Genomic DNA, 21,412 nt, shown 5'->3' with positions numbered 1-21,412 from the left:
CTACCCAACAGACCACTAAAGTCCGGAATTTTCTCAACATCTTGTATGGCACAATATTTGAGCCGCGAATGTACCAGCCGGCAGTCTAGTAAATCATCAGTCTACCAGCCCAGCGCCGTCCAGTGCAGGCCTGGAAATCTTAAGTGTCTCTTCCATTCTTGTGAAATTTGTTTTGCCCCTTTTTTCAGAACGGCCAGCTCTTGCTCCCATTTGCTCCTCGCCACGTGTGCCAAACAAGGACACGATATAGCTATATCCGCACCAACAGAAGCAGGATATAACAAGCTGATGATGCCCCCCACAGGAAGCCCAGGATTAACAGCCTCGCATGCCATGCCCCCCAACAGAAGCAGCCCTCACAACCAAACGCCATGCGTCTCTATCTTAATTCAGCGCGCGACAGCGCAATGCAGTAAGCCAGGAAAACAATGCCTATGACATAAATGTGCTACCATCTACACAAAACAATGATGAAGGCAGTTCCAATCCCGAATAAACAGCTGATGATGAATCCCCCCCACCTCATGAGCACCATGACAGAAGATGTCAATGGCGGATAATTTCCACACAAGGGTGTGGATGGATACACAACTGCCCCGCAATAATCCCAACATGAGAGGCCCGAATCGTTGACTAGTGATGACGGCCTTATAAGTTAGAACAGAGTCTAGATTGATTAGCCCCCCTAACTTGGTGTTTGCAGGTTATTAAAAGTCCCTACAATTACTCTTCATCTATTTGTTTTTATATAGCAAGAACGGAACCAATATGGTGTGGGCATTAGGCAGACGTCAGATTTAACAGCTGATTATGTGCACCCCCAACAACCTACCGACGAGATACACGTAATAAATGCAGAGGACTTATTACTCAGCTGATGGATTGCCCTTCCCAACAGAAGCAGGCACCTATTTAACTAGCTGCATGAGCCCTCCAAACAGATATTATAAGAAAACCCGAGGAGTAACCAGCCTGATGAATTGCGGCGCGCGCCCCAACCTGAAGCCAGCTGGCATATACAGCTGATCGATGCCCCCAACACCCAGCAAGCGGGACTAACCACGTGATGCATGCGCCCCCAAACAGCGAAAGCAGCGCGGGCTGAGATATAACCAAAGACTGGCTGATGGCATGAACACACTCAACAGATGAGCATGTGGCATGAATTGAAAACAAACAGCTACCTAGTACCTTGTAGGCGGCTCTGCCCACGCATACTGGCTTCGTTCACAAATGCGAGAAGCCCAGCACTGTCAAATATGGCATAATATACTACAGCTGCAGGTGCTTAATGCAAACTTTGACTTCGAGCGGAAATCCCCTGGACATAAATTTTACATATTTCCGCGGCCCCAACTCCAGCCCCAGCACTCGCCTACTAAAAATAGCACCTTACCAGCGCAACGTACATCGCAACTAAGACTCTAGTCGCGGTCAAAGTGTGTAGCCGGGAGGGACTAGTCACCATGCCTATGGCTATGCACCATGCTCGTCCGTTTCCCTGCTCCACACAGCCACGAGCGCAGGCCTTCAGGGATCTCATAACCTGAGACCCAAGCAAGCTAAAGTGGCTCCACACACACACCATGAGCAAACGTTCCTACAGACACCAAACCAGGCTCCCCCGAACTTTGGAGCCATCTAAACTACTACCGAAACAGGCGTAAATAAAAACAGACCTTGACATATATGGAATATTCTCACCCTTCCCATGCGCGACCAACATCTACCAGAGTTCACCCAAGTGAGCAGACTCTAAGGTATGCCACTACCACCTATTTGTTCTCTGACTCTGTAACGGAACACGCTGCGCATGACTGATGCCCCACAGCACAGCGTAGTCGTAGCGCATCTGTACACAGTCTCTTACGCCATACAGGTAACAGGGGTTCCTTTGTCATAGTTTACAATATTTCGTATCCGACACAAGATGATAGCAGCCTACACGCAACTAATACAGAATTTACTCTACGGAACTCTGATTGCGCTCGCACCTGAAACCAGGACAGGCTCATCTTCCGCCCAGTCCAATTACAATTAGTCACACTGATGATCGACTCTCAATAACTCTCAAGAATCAAAGCACACATAGACATCAGTAGCTAACATAACTCATCATATCGTGGCGGCCCCAGGACTGCATGCTAGAAACAAAGCGTCCGATAGAGCACTTTGATGATGCCCGCCCCAAACAAGACCAACCAAGCACGATAACACGCGAGCTGTATACTAGTCTGCCCCCCCAATCACGGTCACAGTCAACGGGATACACCGCAGCAGTTCTGATGCATGGCACACCTCTAAAGACGATGAAAAGGAGCCTCCACCGAGGCCGATTCATAACCTAGCCTCTTGTATCTCTGCTTGCCCGACCTAAAAAAAACCCCAGCAATAGCCAGAATTATACCATCTCTCTTTAAAATCGACAGTTATTACAGGGGCAGCGTCGTGCAGCACCCGTATCACCAGGCCTATGATCTGAACGCCCCCCCCAATAACCATCACGCCACCAGACCCGCGCGACATCAGCGAACCCAGTCACATGTGTCGCTTTGGGAGCTGCCACCAAAACAGGATTCATTATCTCAGCTGTGCAGCAGACCCAATCCTCAGAAACGCCCAAAGCGACACAAGAGAAGCTCACGCGTGTAGCATGGTCACTCGACATTAACGAGCTGGGGCATTCCATTGCCCCCCAACACAGAACGCAAGAAGGGGAGGATGGAGTAACTACGTCCGCTGACTCTCATGCCCCCACTCCTAAACCAACACACCATGGAAGTTAAAAGCAGTTAAAATACTAATTTGAAATTATATACTTAAAAACTATGTCTTATGGTCATGCCGCCTTCTGACACATCCTGAAAGTGCCAGCCGGCACTAGAGACATAAACAGCTCGATGAGGTGCCCCCCTAGCAACAAAACGAGCTAAGCGACAGATGAGGGGTGGACTGTTTGCCGAACCTCTAACACAGGGCGTTAATCTCTAGTGCATCTCTGACGCTCCATAGAGCAGTAAGCAGGCCCATAACAGACTGATGCTTAGACCCAGTCCACAGACATATGACACGCCACATACTTCCGCATGAAGTATAATTTCATCATCTATCTATAGAAATGTTCCCATCCCTACAATCAGAAACAATAGGTCAAGTAATTTCGGACATAACACAGCGTCATATGATCTACGTGACACGCTAAACTTATGAAAGGCACATAACCAAGCTGAATGATGCCGCAACACACAGAAGCAGCTGTAACCACGACTGATGAATGCCCCCAAACAGAACGCATAGATGTGCCCCCCAACCAGAAGCAAGCGATATAACCACCTGATGATGCCCCCCAAACAGAAGCAGCCGATAACAAGCGATGCATGCCCCCCAACAGAAGCAGGATAACCAGCTGATGCATGCCCCCCAAACAGAAGCAGCGATAACAGCGATCGACTGACTGCCCCCAACAGAAGCAGCCGATAACAGCTGATGATGCCCCCAAACAGAAGCAGGATAACAGCCTGATGCCCCAAACAGAAGCAAGGATAACAGCTGATGATGCCCCCCAACAAGAAGACAGGATACACAGAACGATGATCAGACCCCCAACCAGAAGCAGACGATAACAGCTGATCGACCCCAACAGAAGCAGCGGATCAACCAGCATGATGCCCCCAAACAGAAGCAGGATAACAGCTGATGATGCCCCCAAAACAGAAGCAGGATAACAGCTGGATGCATCCCCCAAACAGACCAGACAGAGCGATAACAGCTGATTGAGGCCCCTAAACAGAAGCAGGATAACAGCTGATGATGCCCCTAAACAGAAGCAGGATACACAGCTGATGATGCCCCCAACAAGAAAGCCAGCACGACTAAACACGGCTCCGATGACCTTGCCCCCCAACAGAGCCGCGAAGCCCTGCCACAGTCAACAGCCTGATGAATGCCCCCAACAAAAGCAGGTGGAACAGAGAAGCAAACTAGTCACGGATGCCCCCACCACAGCACAGCGAGGATAAGACAGCCTGAGGATTCCTTTGACCCCACCACAGCACATGCAGCCCAGCTCAAACAGCGTGGGCAGCAAAATGCGTACGCCTCGCCAACACGCGAAGCAGTATATGAACAGCTTGAATCTAGCCCTCCCAATCAGGTAAGCGTGTGGTGTGATACTTACAACACCTGTGTAACATGATTTATGCCCCTGAGTGCTATCACCAAAAGCAACGATAACAGCCTGATGCCCCGTAATTTGACCCTGGCCCAAACCGACAGGAGTGGCCGACAAAAAATACATTGCTTATATACACTGGTCTCAGTATTTTCTGCAACAAAACCCGAAGATCCATCAAACGTCGAGTGTTGAGACGAATAAAACCAGAGAACTAGGAGGAATGATGTACCCACCCATACACAGAATATCAGAGCATCGCTATGACGCCGATAACAGCTCGATGGTGCGCCCCCAAACAGCCAACGGAGCATCTACGTGATTATCTAAAACAGCTGCTGGTGCACTGCATGACCCCTGCGTGTCCCTGCAGTGCAACACAAACACCGGAGATGTCCAGCTCGCGAACACCCGATGAAGTCACGCCCCCTGGCGCCAATTATGTGAAATACCAGGAGCACGGCATGTAACAACATGCCTATGATCCCGCAGCCATACGCCCCTAAAGAAGCAGAAAAGCACGCGATAACAGCTCTTCATGCCCCACCCCAAAAATTCAGAAGCTGCCGGGAGTCTCAAGCACCGTCATTTTTGCCAAATCACGACATTTGTATCCATTAACTGACGATTTCATACACCTAGTAAATAAAACTATAAGAATAGTATTAATTGCACCAAAAATGTCGTCAATCCATGGCCCATAACACGAGCCAAGCGCTGTGGAACACACATCATTTGAGTAATCACGCAGCTTGCTATTGGATAGCCTTACCGAAACCGACATGAAACATGTGTACAAATAGATTACTATACTGAAGACGACTATTACAGTGCTTGATCTACTGATCTGACCCACAAACACAGAGCTCAAAGCACTAACCCAACTCGAATCTAGTCCCGCGCTGCAAAAAGCGAAAGCCATGAGGAATTATGCTTTGATTATAGACAAAACCTGATTGATTCGCCACAACCAAGAAACAATAAAAAAATTGAAAATGACTGAAAATGTTCTTGAGGTCAACAAACACGATTTAATTTCAACCCATTTACCCTGTTAAATGGCCCAAATATCTTCATAAAAACTAAGTTTAGGCAGCACGTAAAAAGCAGAAGATTGGTCATAGAGACACTATACCACAAGTGCCACATACAAATAAGGTTGCCACGGTCGGAACTCACCCTCTCCTGGGCCTCCGCCAACATATATCCACGCTGTCCTTAACCATGATCACTTCCTTTCACAATACCTCGGACCATACTCCCCATCCTCTGTACCCACACAATCACATCCTGCAACATCCTACTCCTGTAAGCGTCGTCACTTCAAACAGAAGCAGGATACAACAGCTGTGCTGCCCCAAACCCAGAAAGCAGCGATACCAACAGCTGATACGATGCCCCTTAAACAGGAAGCAGCCCCGATAACAGCTGCATAGACGCCCCTACAAAGCAAGCAGGATTCACGAGCAGCTCGAATGATTGCCCCAAACAGAAGCAGGCTCGACACACATGAGGATAGAAATTCACAGCGCGCACCCTATGAATATATCCAATGCCCCGAGAGAAACAGAAGCAGGCATGCTGCCGTTTCTCTCTATTATAAGCCAAAGCCTAGTGGTGACCCACAGTCTAAGATTGAATGGCCCCAACAGGAAGCAAGGGCACGCATTAACAGCACTCTTGGATGCATCCGCGCGAAACAGGGAATTCCAGTTAAAACACAAAGCCGCCAGACCATATTGACACATCCCTCGATATACACGCGAGCCCCCACACGAGAGAACGCTATCAATGCCCTCTTTGCAAGTTAACAGCTCTCCCATGCCACTCTAATCCATTAACAGAAGCAACACCCGCACTTGATCCCCTTTCCAGAGACAGAATAGCACGGGGGATACAACAGCTGATGCTTCCCGCACAGAAGCAGATAACCGCTGATGATGCCCCTCAAACTGATAAGAAGCAGTCCAAAACAAGCTGCTACTGATCTGCCCTAAAACAGACGTCACTACAAGAACACGCGCGCCCCTTCCTAACTCAGTTGACCTACAACGGCGGAGAGAAGGAACCGCCTGCCTCCAGGGAATTTCTTTCTAAAACAGTTACCAGCAGGTTGGAATGCTTCGCCACTAGGAGTGAGAGAATCACCAACCTGCAGAATCCCGGGAAATAACAACCCATAGTCGTTAACCTCACAAATACCTAACATTTAAATGTCACTGTTCGTCTGAACCCTTGCCAGCCAGTCTTTACGACCAAGGCGCAGGCAATGCTCTAGAAGTTCCACACATAATCCTTTTAAATCACAACTCGTACAAACTCCAGCCTAGAACCAAAACGACAAAAACAACACCCCAACCCAAATCGAACACAACAGTGGACGTGAAGCTACTGCTTGATGCCCACCTCACGCAACCTCACAAATAGTAGACAATCGACCTTCCCACGAATCAACCCATGGAAATGCTACCCTTAAAAATGATCCCCACATCAGAGAGAACGACTAAACACGCCCTGCCTCTCGATTGGACACCATATCAGGCCAACCATCAACGGACCATACAAATTCCCACCTCAGCATGACCCACCCAAGGCCATCAACGATTCACGACCACAGCTCCAACCAAACTACCGAAATCCGACGCATAAACAACCATTACATAATTGATGCACGGAGCGTGGACGGTATACCCACCCCCTCTCGCTCTCGCATAACGCTTCGCAGATAGACCTATCGAACCGAGCGACGAGAAACCGCTGACTCGCTCCCACATCACAAGCCGAGAAGGAGCCAGGTACCGGGCGTGCGCACCTACTCCAATAATGCACGCACTAACCTGCATCAACACAGCCCCACAAACCAGACACAGCACGGGCGCACTCAACCAACGCCTCGAGGTCCTGGCCCCAACAGACAGCAGGATTTAACAAGTCTTCCATGATGCCCCCCAACAGAAGCAGGATAACAGCTGATGCTGCCCCAACACAGAAGCGCAGATAAACAGTCGATGATGCCCCAAACAGAAGCAGGAAAAGCTGATGCCCCAAACAGACCGCAGGATAACAGCTGGAGAGTGATGCCGCCGCAACGCGCAGGAAACAGTTGATGATGCCACAGGAGGAGGGAGGGGGCAGCTGCGTGACGGCCGCTTCCAAACAGCAGGATAACAGCTGTCTGATGCCCCAAACAGAAGCAGGCATAACAGCCCTGATATTGCCCCCCACACAGAACGCACGGCATAACAGCTGAGATGCCCCCACCAAACAGTACCAGCAGATAAACAGTCCCTGATGACCCCCCAACAAAAAAAAGAAGCAGGATAACAGCTGATGATGCCGCCAACCACCCAGAAGCCCAGCGATACACACACGACTGCATGAAAGCGCCCCTAAACCACGAACGACACGGATCAACAGCCTGATGACTGCACCCTAAACAGACAGGCACAGGATAAACAGCCTGCACTTCGATGCCCCCCAACAGCCACAAGCACGACCCGAATAACACTGACCTATGCCCCAGGGAGCAAAGGGCCAGCGTAGTAAAGGGCTGGGGAGTGAGTGGGCCGCGCCCGACCTACCGCGAGCGGGGCGCGACATGCACGCGCGAAAGTCATCCGGACCACGTGATCGCTCGACGCGGAGCATCCGCGCACCACAGATGAGCCAGCGTCCAACAGCGAGAAGATAACCAGCTGGAGCGGAGTGCACCACGCCAACGAGATATAGCAGATAAGCGATGGAGGACCGCGCCGGTGAGGATAACAGCTGATTATGCCCACTCTGAGCAAAGCCAGGACAGGCCCGCAAAGCACAAAGTTGAGATCGAGAATTCCAACGCACGAGGCCCTTCGGAAAAAAAAGCAGTTTAACATTTATGAGTGACACATCAAATGCTCCAGAGACTAATGCCTACGTACGATAGCACAGATGCATGAAACACGCCACATCAGTTGGTTCCTTAAAAGCATGTAGGTGAGTTGCACAGTGTTCATCTGCTTTACAGAGACATGAGTTGTATCACCTCTGTTTGCAGACTCAGGAAATTCGAGAGAGGCCAAATTACTTTGCTTGTCAGGAAGCGAATCAAGAATTGGAACAGTGGGCGATATGTGCCTTTGGTAAGCATCGGACCATTGCTCTCTAACGTCAGATACGTACTTAACTTGATTCATATTGGCGGAGCATTCGTCTGGCTGAGCGTACATTTGCCTTTCCCAGAACGCAAGCCCATTGGTAATTGTTAAAGACTCCAGCCACCCAAGCAATAGACAGTTCTCTCTCTTTCCGCATGGCATGCCGTACCTGAGCAACAAGTCTGACACCAACAGGCTCCTGAACAGCTTCTATCCCCAAGCCATAAGACTGATAAATAGCTAACATAATGGCTACACAGGCTTTCTGACTTGACCCTTGTTTTATTTTTGCACATTGTATATAGCTACTGACCCTGGAACTGTCCCTGTATATAGCTACTGACCCTGGAACTGACCCTGTATATAGCTACTGACCCTGGAACTGGGCCTGTATATAGCTACTGACCCTGGAACTGAGCCTGTATATAGCTACTGACCCTGGAACTGAGCCTGTATATAGCTACTGACCCTGGAACTGGGCCTGTATATAGCTTACTTACTTCTCGTGTTCTTCTTATTTCTCATGTATTATATTATTATTATTATGGGAAAGAGCCGGAAAGAAAGGTTTTTCACTGTACTAACCTCGGGCTAGCGGGTTGGCTTCACTGACCTCGGGCTAGCGGGTTGGCTTCACTGACCTCGGGCTGGCTTCACTGACCTCGGGCTAGCGGGCTGGCTTCACTGACCTCGGGCTAGCTTCACTGACCTCGGGCTAGCTTCACTGACCTCGGGCTAGCTTCACTGACCTCGGGCTAGCTTCACTGACCTCGGGCTGGCGGGCTAGCTTCAATAACCTCAGGCTAGCGGGCTTGCTTCATTTTCCATCCCTGCATCTTTGTTCTGAACAGTTCAGTTTGACTCCTTAAGGACTCTAGTGTAGTAGTGGAGCCTACTTTCTCAGCTTTCACCATTTCTACATGGTGACCCTTGAAAAGAGTTCATTGAATGTATCACTTCAAATGCATTGTTCCCATCAAAAATAATACATGTTTCATTTCATTGCTGCTCTGTACTGCTGAAAGAAAACCACTTAGACTTGGAAGCGTGTCCCATCGGTTCCTTCTCCAGCCACCCCTCACTTGTTTCTGTCAGAGTTCTGGCGGCACCGCCAGTTAGCTCTTTCCCCCGCATATTGGAAGTGCTGGGTTATTGTGCCCCCCCAGAACGCGACTGAAATCTGCTCCAGTCAGAACCAGATGGCTGCGGTCCGTCACTCCTGTTTACCCACCATATGACATTCACACATAGGGGAGACAACCATCTCCTCCCCTGCCTACCATGACTTCTCCACTCTGGGTGAATACTCAGCCGATTCCCCAAAGAAAAAAGGTCTGGGTTTAAAAAATACATTTGTTTTTAGTAATATAACTGAAATAMAATGAAGTCACGCTTTGTGGAATGGGTTTATGAGGAATGGAAAATACTTGAAGTGTATATCCCAGTAGTCCTGTGTGTTGGTATTTTCCTTGTGAAAATGAAATCCCTGTGAATTCCACTCAAATTGGCAAGCGAATAAATTCCCTGGAAAAGTATCGTGTATTTTTTAAACACTTGAAGAATATAWAGGTCTACTTAATTAACAGGTGCAACACATTTCATATCCTCAGACGTTTGTGTGAGACATTGGGTGTATAAATATATATTTTTATTTTATTTAACTAGGCAAGTCAGTTAAGAACAAATTCTTATTTACAATGACGGCCAAACACCGGGCGATGCTGGGCCATTTGTGCGCCACCCAATCACGTCCGGTTGTGATACAGCCTGGATTCGAACCAGGGTCTGTAGTGACGCCTGTGCCACTCGGGAGCCCCCCCCCCGAGCAAATCAATCCATTTCTATTGTAAAAATGGACAATATCTGTTCTATTCCTTCTCATTTCAGTACTGGCGTCAGGTGTACCTGGTGACGGTGCTAGCTATGATCCTGGCGGTGTTCTTTGCCCAGATCCACCCGCACTACCTCAGCAAGCAGTGGCAGCGGCTCCGCTCCATTCTCTTCTGCAGCGTGGCCGGCTACGGCCTCATCCCCACCGTACACTGGGTCTGGCTCAACGGGGGCTTCTCTTCGGAGATCGTACAGGTCAGCTAACTACATTTACATTTACATTTAAGTCATTTAGCAGACGCTCTTATCTCCAAAGGACTCTAAACTTTAAGGGCTGGTTTCCCGGACACTGATTAAGCCTCGTTCTGGACACCATCATCTGCTCAGTGGAGTATCTGTATTTTAGMCCAGGATACGGCCTAAACTGTGTCTAGGAAACTAACCCTACGGGTATTTTTCTAAATGTCACTCCTTGAATCGTCCCCTAGCGGACTACACCCAATGCAACTATATATTATCTAATATTCTTCTCATCTCCAGTCTTTTATTCCTCGTGTTCTGGGGATGTACGTGATCGCTGCCTTAGCCTTCATCTTCTACGTCTCGAAGGTCCCTGAACGCTACTTCCCAGGTACACTCACGACTTTGAGTTCTTCCTCTCTTTACTTGCATCCTCTCGCCTTTTTCTTGGAAAAAGATTTGGAGAAGGTGTGAGTGGACTTTAGTCCGTCTCCTTTAAAATGGTTGAGAATTAAGCGGGGAGATGGAATCACAGGAAAAAATTGAGCCTAGATGACATTTCAGGTCCCTTGTTATGGTTAGGAAACCATGCATTCTTTAATGTTTTTTGTAAACCCATCATAACCATGCCTTTGCGTCTTCCCTCAGGTCAGTTGAACTACCTGGGCTCCAGCCACCAGGTGTGGCATGTTCTGGTCATTGTGATGTTCTACTGGTGGCACCAGGCTGCCCTCTTCATCTTAACGCACCGCCACAGCCACCCCTGCCCAGACTACACTGTGCACACCTAGGACTGCCCAGAGTAAACTACCCCCAGGCAGACTAGGACTGCCCAGAGTAAACTACCCCCAGGCAGGACTAGGACTAGAGACTCGCCAGAGTAACTACCCCCAGGCAGACTAGACTTCCAGAGTAAATACCCCCAGGCAGACTAGGACTGCCCAGAGAAACTACCCCCAGGCAGACTAGGACTCCCAGAGTAAACTACCCCAGGCAGACTAGGACTGCCCAGGCAGACTAGACGCCCAAGCTACCCCAGCATGACGAGGACTGCCACAAGCTACCCCAGCATGACGAGGACTGCCAACAAGCTACCCCCAGCATGACGAGGACTGCCACAAGCTACCCCCAGCATGACGAGGACTGCCCAGGCTACCCCTAGTGTAACAGAGTAGGCCTCGTCCAGGCCCATCCCTGGGCTCGAACCTGGACCCTTCTGCACAACACTCACAAAGCAGCGTTACCCGTCACCCCACACAAATAACTACTTCAAGGACTGCTGCTACAAAGACAGATGGACGGAGCCAGAATAAGCTTGGGATCCCACTTCTGCCACCATGGAGCGGCCATGCCAGAGACAGACCAAGGCAGTACCAACCACAACAAGTCAAATCCCACCCAGTCAACCATTTTGAAATGCTTTGGATAATAGCATATATTATGAAATGCTCCGGTGACTGGCTGCAGGATCTTTAGGTAGTGGGATGWTGTCACACTACTTTGCTCCAGGTGTAGGTTGACCAAGCGCACAGACTCGGCCTGAAAGCTGGCATTGGGAACAACAATACGATACTCCCGAGACTAATTCTACTTAGCTAGTTGTTTGTAGCCGGAGCTGCAGTGTTTACTCCAGGCCTGGTACTGCCCCCCCCCCCTTATCTGCTGCTACAGGAACACACCTAAAGTACTCRCAAGGTCCTTCCTCTTTCTCTGAACAACATCCGGTTAACTGTTCATACAGATGTGATTGTACTGTGTGTTTTTTTTTTAAGTGAACAATGTTTTGTAGTCTCTGTTAATTAAGTGCTTATCCTGATCCTATACCAGGTAGCACTTCTGATTTATATATTTTAACATTTTCTTGTTAGTAACAAAGAGACTTAATTGGGACTGCATCAGTATTCATTGATGGTATAACACTAATGAGGTATGTGAAACACTTCACAGGGCAGTGAAGAAATATGACAACTTAACTTTGATTAAAAGCAATCATGTTGGGGATCTTATATTGGCTGAAGTGGTTCCCGCTGAATGTACTCAGACCCCCTGCCTTATTCCACATGTTGTGTTAAATCCTGAAATATATTTAATACACATTTTGAATGCTGTCACCCATCTACACACAATACCCCATAATGAAAAAGTGAAAACGTGTTTTGGGGAAATGCTAGCTAATTTATTGAAAAGTGAAAAACAGAAATATCTAATTAAGTATTCAACCCCCTGAGTCAATACATGTTAGAATCACATTTGGAAGCGAATACAGCTGTGAGTCTTTCTTGGTAAGTCGCTAAGAGCTTTGCCCAGCTGAATTGTACAATATTTGCACCACATTTTTTAACAAATTCTTTAAACTCTGTCAAGTTGGTTGTTCATCATTGCTAGACAGCCATGTTCAAGTCTTGACATGGATTTTAATGCTGATTTAAGTCCAAACTAACTCAGCCACATTCAATGTCGTCTTGGTAATGCAACTGTAGTGTATATTTAGCCTTGTGTTTTCGGTTATTGTCCTGCTGAAAGGTGAACGTGTCTCCCAGAAAGCAGACTGAACCAGGTTTTCCTCTAGGATTTTGTCTGTTTAGCTATATCCTGTTTCTTTTTATCCTAAAAAAAACTCCCTAGTCCTTGCCAATGACAAACATACCCATAACATGATGCAGCCACCACCATGCTTGAAAATATGAAGCGTGGTACTTGGTGATGTTGTTTGCTCCAAACATAACGCTTTGTATTCAGGACAAGCTTCCTTTTCATGCTAGTATTGTAGAGTWACTACAATGTTGTTGATCCATCCTCAGTTTTCTATCATAGTGAAATCCCTRAATGGTTTCCTTCCTCACCGGTAACTAAGCTAGGAAGGACACCTGTATCTTTGCACCATCCAAGGTGTAATTAATAACTTCAACATATTCAAAGTTTTTTTTTACCCATCTACTAGGTTCCCTTCTTTACGAGACATTGGAAAACCTCCCTGGTCTGTGTTTGAAATGACCTGCTCGACTGAGGGACCTTACAGTAATCCTATGTAATGTATGTGTGGGGTAGTCAAAAAAATCACAATTATTGCACACAGAGTCCATGCAACTTTATGACATGTTAAGCAAATTTGTACTCCTGAACTTGTTTAGGCTTTCCATAACAAAGGGGTTGAATACTTATTGACTTAAAACATTTCAGCTTTTCATGTTTTGTAAAAAATATAATTCAATATTATGGGGGTATTGTGCGTAGACCAGTGACACAATCTCAAATTCAGGCTGTAACACAAAAAAGTGTACAAAGTCAAAGGGGTGTGAATGCATTGGATCGATCTTTCGTTATGAATCTAGGCCTAATTAGACTTTGTTTGAAGAAAAATAAGTGAAATAAAAAGAAAACTTTTTGGTTTTTACTAACCAGTTCATAAGTTTCACAATAGTGGAAACAAGTATTTAAGAATTTGAATGTGTGCGCTCCTTTTGAACTTGGCTATATATGTTGTAATGTCATTGACAACCGTACTGTAGCCCTTTTGTTATGCATAGTCACTGACTTATGAACGCATTACACTGTGCAGCATATGACACTTAGGTCTAACTATCAGTAGGAATATGTATAAACATATGCTGTTCAGTGCTGTTCAGTGAGCTGAACCTGCAGATCTGTTGTTCTGGAGGACAGGCTAACAAAACAATGCTCATACGATCTATTCTACAAGTGCTAATTGACTGTGTTGTCTGTTAGACTGCTGGGACCTTGTTAGTGTTAAGCTACAGGTGACATAGACCCTGTCTGCCTTAGAGGATAAAGCTACAGTCATGTGTTTAGTTGTCTGCCTGTTATTTCTATTGAAAACCCTACTAGGGTTATGTGCAATGACAATGTTTTGTAAATGTGTAATATTTAAGTTGTAGAATGACAAGCTTGTATTTTTCTCAATATTTATATTGAGAAACAACCTTGTGAACAGGTTTATACATGGGATCTGGGCGTGTAATGATAAAGCATCTCTGAGTAGGACTGCTGATCTAGGATCAAGTCTSGCTGGTCCATGTAATCTTCATTATAATCTAAAACTGATCCTAGATCAGTAATCCTACTCTGAGACGCTGTAAGAATACAGGTCCTCGAAGTGTCTAAAATCCATATTGTCGCAGGTCTTACTTTCTATGTTTCGTACTCCCAAGTCGTAGTAATAAAATACATATTGGATTACAGAAGGCTCTAAATGCTACATGACTGAAGGCCATTTAATCATTTACATTTAAGTCATTTAGCAGACGCTCTTATCCAGAGCGACTTACAAATTGGATCCCCCCAAAAAATGTTTATTGCATTTAGACAACAAAATTATGGCAACTTGTTAAAATAAATATTAACCAATGGATTCCATAGGCAACTCCCAGCTGTTTTAAGTATGTATGGTAGGTAAAGATCTTTCTGGAACATTGGTTTTATAATTACCAGACAACGGAAGAGTTGATGCTGAAAGTGCATTTCATTTGAACACGACCTTAGACTAATAAGTTGTACTTCTTTAGACCCACTTTCCCTTTATGAATGCATGGCTTGTGTTACCAAATCGACGAGAGAGTCTGTTTCAGGACTAAGAAGAGGTGGAAGTAGTCGGATATCGGGAGATTCAGTTTCACCACGTAGGAGAACAGTTGTGTTCTTCCTCTCAAGGTAAAATAACATCATTTTTTAAAATTAGAACAGAATTTAATTTACTGACACCGTTGTAATGCTAAAAGTATAGAAAACAAACCTAACATTGAAACGGTCCTAAATCATGAAAAAAAAAAGAAGCAATCTTTAAACAGAACCAAAATCCCTTTTCGTTCTATTATTTAAAGAATGCAATAAAAATGACAAAACCAAAACATTTATCGCTATGTGTCTAAGTAGACTCTAAATGTAAAAATATGCATMGAAAAACGTCTATGTCGGGTGAAATATTACAGTGGTAAATGCCTACTCTGAAACGACTCATTCTGTTGACACAGAAGGGYAACGTTAGCCCTTTGCTTAGCCAATGGTTTCCGAGGTACTGTGCAGCAGGGCAGAGCCATGCCCATATAAGGCTTTGTGGTGCTAAATTACTCAAATCTTATTGGTAGATCATGAAGGAGGCCACCATCTACACATAAAAGTATATATTTTTTTTTTGCAGCAACTCAACCAGTCGGAACACTGAGCGAGCTTGTTTGTCACAGTGTGATCTTGAGTGAAACCGTTATCAAATCGCCCAATCCTGTTAAAATGTATCGATGCAATGCAGCATATAAGGCTTGTTAGAAAACAGGTACAGGCGTACAGAACTTGAAATAAATCATCCATACTCCACAGGTTTACGTTGGTTTTGTTGATCCCAAAATCCAGTTACTAGCGTGTTAAAAATATTTTTGAGAAGGAAAAAAAAGCATTGGAAACACTTAGAGTCGTTAGAGCCATTGCTGGTAGTTTCATTTGGCCGAAAAGATAATCAACTACCACACCACCAATCTAGCTGCCATCCCTTGGATGGGAATTCACCCCCCTGGGGACTGCATAGGCTTGGCGTAACACAGCGATGTGATTGAGAAAGACAAGAGCACGAGTGTGTTTGTGGCGGGAAGACGAGTGAGACATTCACTGTTTGGAGGGGAAAGGCGCAGCTCCAAAAGGATCCAGCTCCACGASCTGAGACGGCTGCTGCTGATGTCCAGGGTGAACCACCAGTTCTGTGAAGGGCACCGCCCCAAAGTCATCCATGATGTTCCCAACCCCCAGCGCCCCGTGGAGGGAGCTGGTCTGAGGCCTGCCATTGGCCGAAACTATGTCTGTCTTGCCGTCCATTAGACCTTGGTACTGGCCCTGGTTGAGTCGGCTGCCATCTTGAGGACCGAAAGGTTTGGCACCAAAGGGRTCCAAGATGGGGTCGATCTCACTAGGAAGGCTAGGTAGGGAAGACCCTTTGTCTTTGTCGGTCATCGGTACGCTGCCGACGCTGATGTTCTCCTTGGAGTCTGAGGTGCTGAGGAACTCGTTGGAGCTCTGGGAGTCCCTCCTGCCGACCTTCTTGTGCCGGCGGACACGCTCGGGGGTTCGGAAGCTGGGCTTGTTGCTCTTGCGGCTGCCGGTAGGCGTACCGTGGTGGCGCTTGCCGTTGCTGCCGCCGTCGGTGCTKCCAGAGAGCTTCCTCTGCCGTGAAGACAGCTTTTGGAGGCTGCGCTGCTTTAGCCTCTGCTGCTGGGGACTGGTCAAATCGTCGAAGGCTGGATGGAAGATGTCCTCGGCACTCCTAGAGGTGGTTGGTGGCGGGGCCGTGGGGCCGGGCTGGAAGGGGGAGAAGCCGAAMGGGTCGATAATCTCAGGGGACACAGGCGGGTTCTGACCCATAGAGACRTCGCTGCTGCCGGTCTTGCCAGATTTGGAGAGGTTCCGGYTGAACGGAGCTTTTGTAAAGACATCAAACTCCTCCATGGCTTGGCTGGCCACGGTCTCCTGGCTCACCTGCCTGAAGGGAGCCGCRGAGAAGATRTCTGCGCTTTCTGTGGGGGACRCCACAGGGGGAAAGAAGGGCACCGCGCAAAACACATCGGCACCAAATATGTCCTTGATTCCACCACCACTAGGGGGAGCTCTAACAGCARCCACACCGGGCGACTCGGAAGGTGTGATCATGATCAGCGTGGCCTCGGAYTCCCCGCTCGGACTTCCCTCATGGGAGACAGTAGCTGCAGCAGCCACTGCCCCTCCTTTACCTCCTGGGAGCCTCTTTGAGCGTCCTCCCTTAGCTTTCCTGGGCTCGTAGTCCGAGTCGGAGCTGTGTTTGTCGTAATCCTCCGAGTCCTCCGAGTCCATTAACAGAGGCCTCTGGCCCAGCGTCTCCATTTCCTCCACATTTTCCAGTTCGTTGAAGAATTCTCCATGCTCTTGCTCGCTGTTCAGCCCTTCGTCCTCCTCCGGCTCGTCTTCCTCCTCGCTGCTCTTAGGGGAAGGAGGGTCCGACTCGAAGTCGCTGTCTGATTCACCGCCCGGTGGTTTGCGGGTCGTCTGTGAGCCGCCGTCAGAGGAGTTTCTCCTCCTGCTTGGTTTGTGCTCCTTGGCAAGAGGTTGCTGTAGCTGTTCCTCAAGGGCTGGCTGGCCCACAGGGACAGGAGCAGCGACAGGAGCGGTGACTGTAACAGGGGCAGCGGCTGGGATACTGAGCTCATCAATAGGCTGATCTGTCATCACACTAGAACCTGTGGGATTGAARCAGACAAGAGAATGTTACAAAAGACGGGAGAACTTGAAGATGTCAATTATATATAATTACCGGTAGCCTTTACACCCAAAGCTATACGTGACTATATATATACAGTGGGGAGAACAAGTATTTGATACACTGCAGGTTTTCCTACTTACAAAGCATGAACTATATCCTTGCAGAAGAAGGTAACTCTGGGTCTTCCTTTCCTGTGAGAGCCATATATAGAGTTTCATTATAGAGCTGATGTTTTGTGCACATCTAGACCACTTGAAGAAACTTTGTCACAAAATTCTATTATTTCGCCGGGAGTTGACTGACCTGTCATTCTATACAGAGTAATCAGATATCGGATCTGTATCAGTTTTCCTTTGGCCTATATGGTGCAGCTATATTCTTGGACCACTGAACAAATTGTGGATCTATGAAGTCATTATGATACTAATAAGAGAAGACTCTTTCTATACTAATATAATGTATAACTTATCCTACATCCTCAACATAACCCTAATAGGTCAGGAGACCAGACTACAGACTTGATGTGGAGCCTCATACGCATTAATGAGAAGAAGTAAGAGAAATACACACACTCACAACCTTATTACTAAAGAGGAGTCAGTCTTGTAATCATGAGTAAAGATGGGAATGAACACAATTCCACATCATAAGACTTTCGCGTATCTGGGTGGCTTTTCTTTGGTCATCAATCAAAGGGGAGGACGAGGTTGTATAATTATAATGGTCCTGCACAACCCAGGGGATTAGCGGGGAGCGCATGAGCACTCCTACAGGGTGAAAAGTGCCCTATTACGTTCTACAAGCCCTTATACCCAACACGATGCAGTTTTAAGAGAAAAATACACATAAATTTTTTAGGCCAAAAAAGTAAAAGAATAAAAGTACCAATAATTGAACGAAAGCATCAAGTAAAATGACAACAGGCTTCACTATACAACACCATAAAGCGTACCCCCTCGCCAACAGAGTCAATAATTCAGCCGGTAGGTGAGGTAAATTGAGGTCAATAATGGCTATTTCGAATAAGTAGGGTCGTTTAAGGAGTTCATGGTTATAACCTGTGACTATAAGTTAATATACAGAGACGCAGTACCAGTTCAGCGTAGAACACGGCCGGGGAGGGGGGGGGGGCCAATGCAAATAGTCCTGCAAAGAAGCCATTCTGATTAGATGTTCAGGAGTCTTTATGGCTTGGGGTAGGAGCTGTTAATGAAGCCTTTTGGACCTAGACTGGCACTTTCTGGTAGCCCGCGACGTGCTTTTGCACGTGTCGGTACGATTCAAAGAGTCTAATGACTGGGGTGGCTGGACTGGACTAGAGCCACAGAGGACCCGGGATACAACAAACATCACAAGCCACCAACAAGATGTTCGGGTACGAAGCAGATTCAGGTCCTGATGGCCTACCAGTCTCCCCGCAGACTGAAAACTGAAAAACCCTAACCTAAGTGAAATTCTTTGAGAGGCAGCCTGTGAATAAGACCGGTCTTGAGCCATCGCGCTCATTTTTTTTAAAAAGCAATCTAATATAAGCCTTGCCCTCAACAGCCCCAGACCTGAAGGAAGAATCTTGGAGAAGTCGTATGGGGAGTGGGGCGTGCCCCAAAATCCCTGCCTGTAGTGTGGCTTTGTGCTGTTAAACCTGCAAAACTAAGGAAACGTCATGATCTTTTGTAATTGCAACACAAAAGGTTTCTGTGCCCAAATATTAAAGTCTGTCTTTTTTCTGATGTATTCAAATTACTTATGTCATAGCCATAAAAATGCAAATGATACTAAAAAATCATATAATTGTGATTTTCTGGATTTTTTGTTTTAGATTACCGTCTCATTCACAGTTGGTGTACCTATGATAAGAAGCTAAAAATTACAGACACATCTAATCTGCCTGTTGAGCTAAGACTATTGTGGAAAACCTGCATGTGTATACAAATATACCTGTTTGATCCCACTTGTATACTTATTATTATGTCACGTATTAGTCTTTGGGTTGTAAAGGCTTACCTAAGTGGTTAAACTTGATATATATAAATGAACATTTACAAGTACTATCCCTTTTTTGTAACATTCCTCCTTGTCTGTTTCAAAATCCCACAGGTTCTAGTGTGATAAGAGAGATCAGCTATTGAAGAGCCTCAAGACCGCAGGGATTTTTTTGGTCCCACCCTAGCCGGCTGCCCTCTCATACAGACCTTCTCCAGATCTTCAGTTCTGGGGCTTGTCGCTGGGCCACGGATTTTCAGCTCTCCAAGATTTTTATTGGGGTTCAGGTCTGGAGACACTGGCTAAGGCCATCAGGACTTGAGAGGCCGTTCTTACCTCGTTGCTGGAGCCACTCCTTAGTTGCCGCTTCCTCTGGCTGTCTTGTCCCTGTGTTTGGGCAATCCTCGTTGTATAGGGCTGCCACGGGAAGACCCAGCCAGGCCCCTTGAGGACCCGGAACACACTTACTTACAGCCCATGCTCTTGCAAACCTCACCTGTAGTGGAGCCGGGGAAAGGGAGAGGTTGTTGGCCACAAGAATCAATCCAAGCTAGGATAACGGAAGAAAACTCCTCTTGGGAGACGCCGACTGGCTCATTTCCTCAACTAAGCCATCTAATACACGGTGAGTCGTCTGTCCCAACCGTCGACCGCAAACGCCTTGCCCGAGGAACAGAGGGCATTGCACACCTACAAGAGAAATAGAACAATAGCCTCGACTTGTCTGGTGAAGGTCCCGGACCAAAACCTCCTCCCATGCCTTCCCACGCGTATTGAGGACGAATGGGTGTGTCTTGGGAGGGTGAAGGATAACCTCAATCCTTGTTTCTCCTTTTCCTAACCGAACCAGCACGCGACGAAGGGATGGGACGTTATCACGACCAAGCAGCTCTAATATGCCTGTATGGCGTGAAGCGAGGTCTCCATGAAGCCACAAACCGAGCATAGGAGAATTCTTTGACACAACGTTCTCCGCGAACACTGCGACAAATGTGGAGGAAATGTGGTCTCCTCGGATCATCCAGATGGTCATTTGGCAAACTTCAGGCGGGCCTGGATGCGCTGGCTTGAGCATGGGGACCTTGCGTGCGCTGGCAGGATTTAAAATCCATGACGATGTAATGGTGTTACTGGTTTTCTTTGAGACTGTGGTCCCAGCTCTCTTCAGGTATTGACCAGGTCCTGCGTGTAGTTCTGGGCTCACCCTCACCTTCCTCATGATCATTGATGCCCCGAGGTGAGATCTTGCATGGAGCCCCAGACCGAGGGTGATTGACCGTCATCTTGAACTTCTTCCATTTTCTAATAATTGCGCAAAGTTTTTGCTTCTCCAAGCTGCTTGCCTATTGTCCTGTAGCCATCCCAGCCTTGCAGGTCTACAATTCTATCCCTATCCTTACATAGCTCTCTGGTCTTGGCATTGTGGAGAGGTTGGAGTCTGGTTTGATTTGGGATCGTGTGTGACTTAAAGGTGTCGCGATTATTACATGGTGACGTTGTAATCAGATTCCAAGGACAGTTAAAAGGCGTTTACAGTAATGAGTGGGAACAGGAGGGCTTCTTAAAGAAAAACACAGGTCTGTGCGAGAGCCGGAATTCTTACTGGTTGGTAGGTGATCAAATACTTATGTCATGCAATAAATGAAATGAATTACTTAAAAATCATACAATGTGATTTTCTGAATTTTGTTTTTAGATTCCGTCTCTCACATGTGAGTGTACCTATGATAAAAATTACAGACTTCTACATGCTTTGTAAGTAGAAAACCTGCAAAATCGGCAGTGTATCAAACCTTGTTCTCCCACTGTATATTAACT

General features: G+C 46.9%; 2 protein-coding genes across 2 annotated transcripts in view; one reads left to right on the top strand and one right to left on the bottom strand.

Moving 5' to 3' along the window:
• Nucleotides 1–14,306, top strand: part of paqr3a (progestin and adipoQ receptor family member IIIa) — a 25,071-nt gene extending 10,765 nt beyond the window's left edge. The window contains exons 4-7 of the mRNA XM_070440701.1: nucleotides 10,100–10,392; nucleotides 10,678–10,768; nucleotides 11,026–11,229; nucleotides 11,371–14,306. Of these exons, the coding sequence (XP_070296802.1) occupies nucleotides 10,100–10,392; nucleotides 10,678–10,768; nucleotides 11,026–11,168 (527 nt within the window). The 3' untranslated portion in view covers nucleotides 11,169–11,229; nucleotides 11,371–14,306. The remainder of the gene's footprint in view (nucleotides 1–10,099; nucleotides 10,393–10,677; nucleotides 10,769–11,025; nucleotides 11,230–11,370) is intronic.
• A 380-nt stretch (nucleotides 14,307–14,686) lies between these two features.
• On the bottom strand, nucleotides 14,687–20,627 carry LOC112074873 (putative BMP-2-inducible kinase-like protein). The gene is made up of 3 exons (XM_024141959.1): nucleotides 20,534–20,627; nucleotides 19,931–20,038; nucleotides 14,687–17,588 (listed from the first exon to the last, which is right to left on the bottom strand). The coding sequence occupies exons 1-3, from the start codon at nucleotides 20,625–20,627 to the stop codon at nucleotides 15,991–15,993; spliced, it is 1,800 nt and encodes a 599-aa protein (XP_023997727.1). The 3' UTR covers nucleotides 14,687–15,990.
• Between the last annotated feature and the right edge of the window lie 785 nt (nucleotides 20,628–21,412).

Source organism: Salvelinus sp. IW2-2015, unplaced genomic scaffold, assembly GCF_002910315.2.
Source record: "Salvelinus sp. IW2-2015 unplaced genomic scaffold, ASM291031v2 Un_scaffold2856, whole genome shotgun sequence".
In the NCBI taxonomy this organism is placed as follows: domain Eukaryota; kingdom Metazoa; phylum Chordata; class Actinopteri; order Salmoniformes; family Salmonidae; genus Salvelinus; species Salvelinus sp. IW2-2015.
This window is presented reverse-complemented; position numbering and strand designations above follow the sequence as displayed.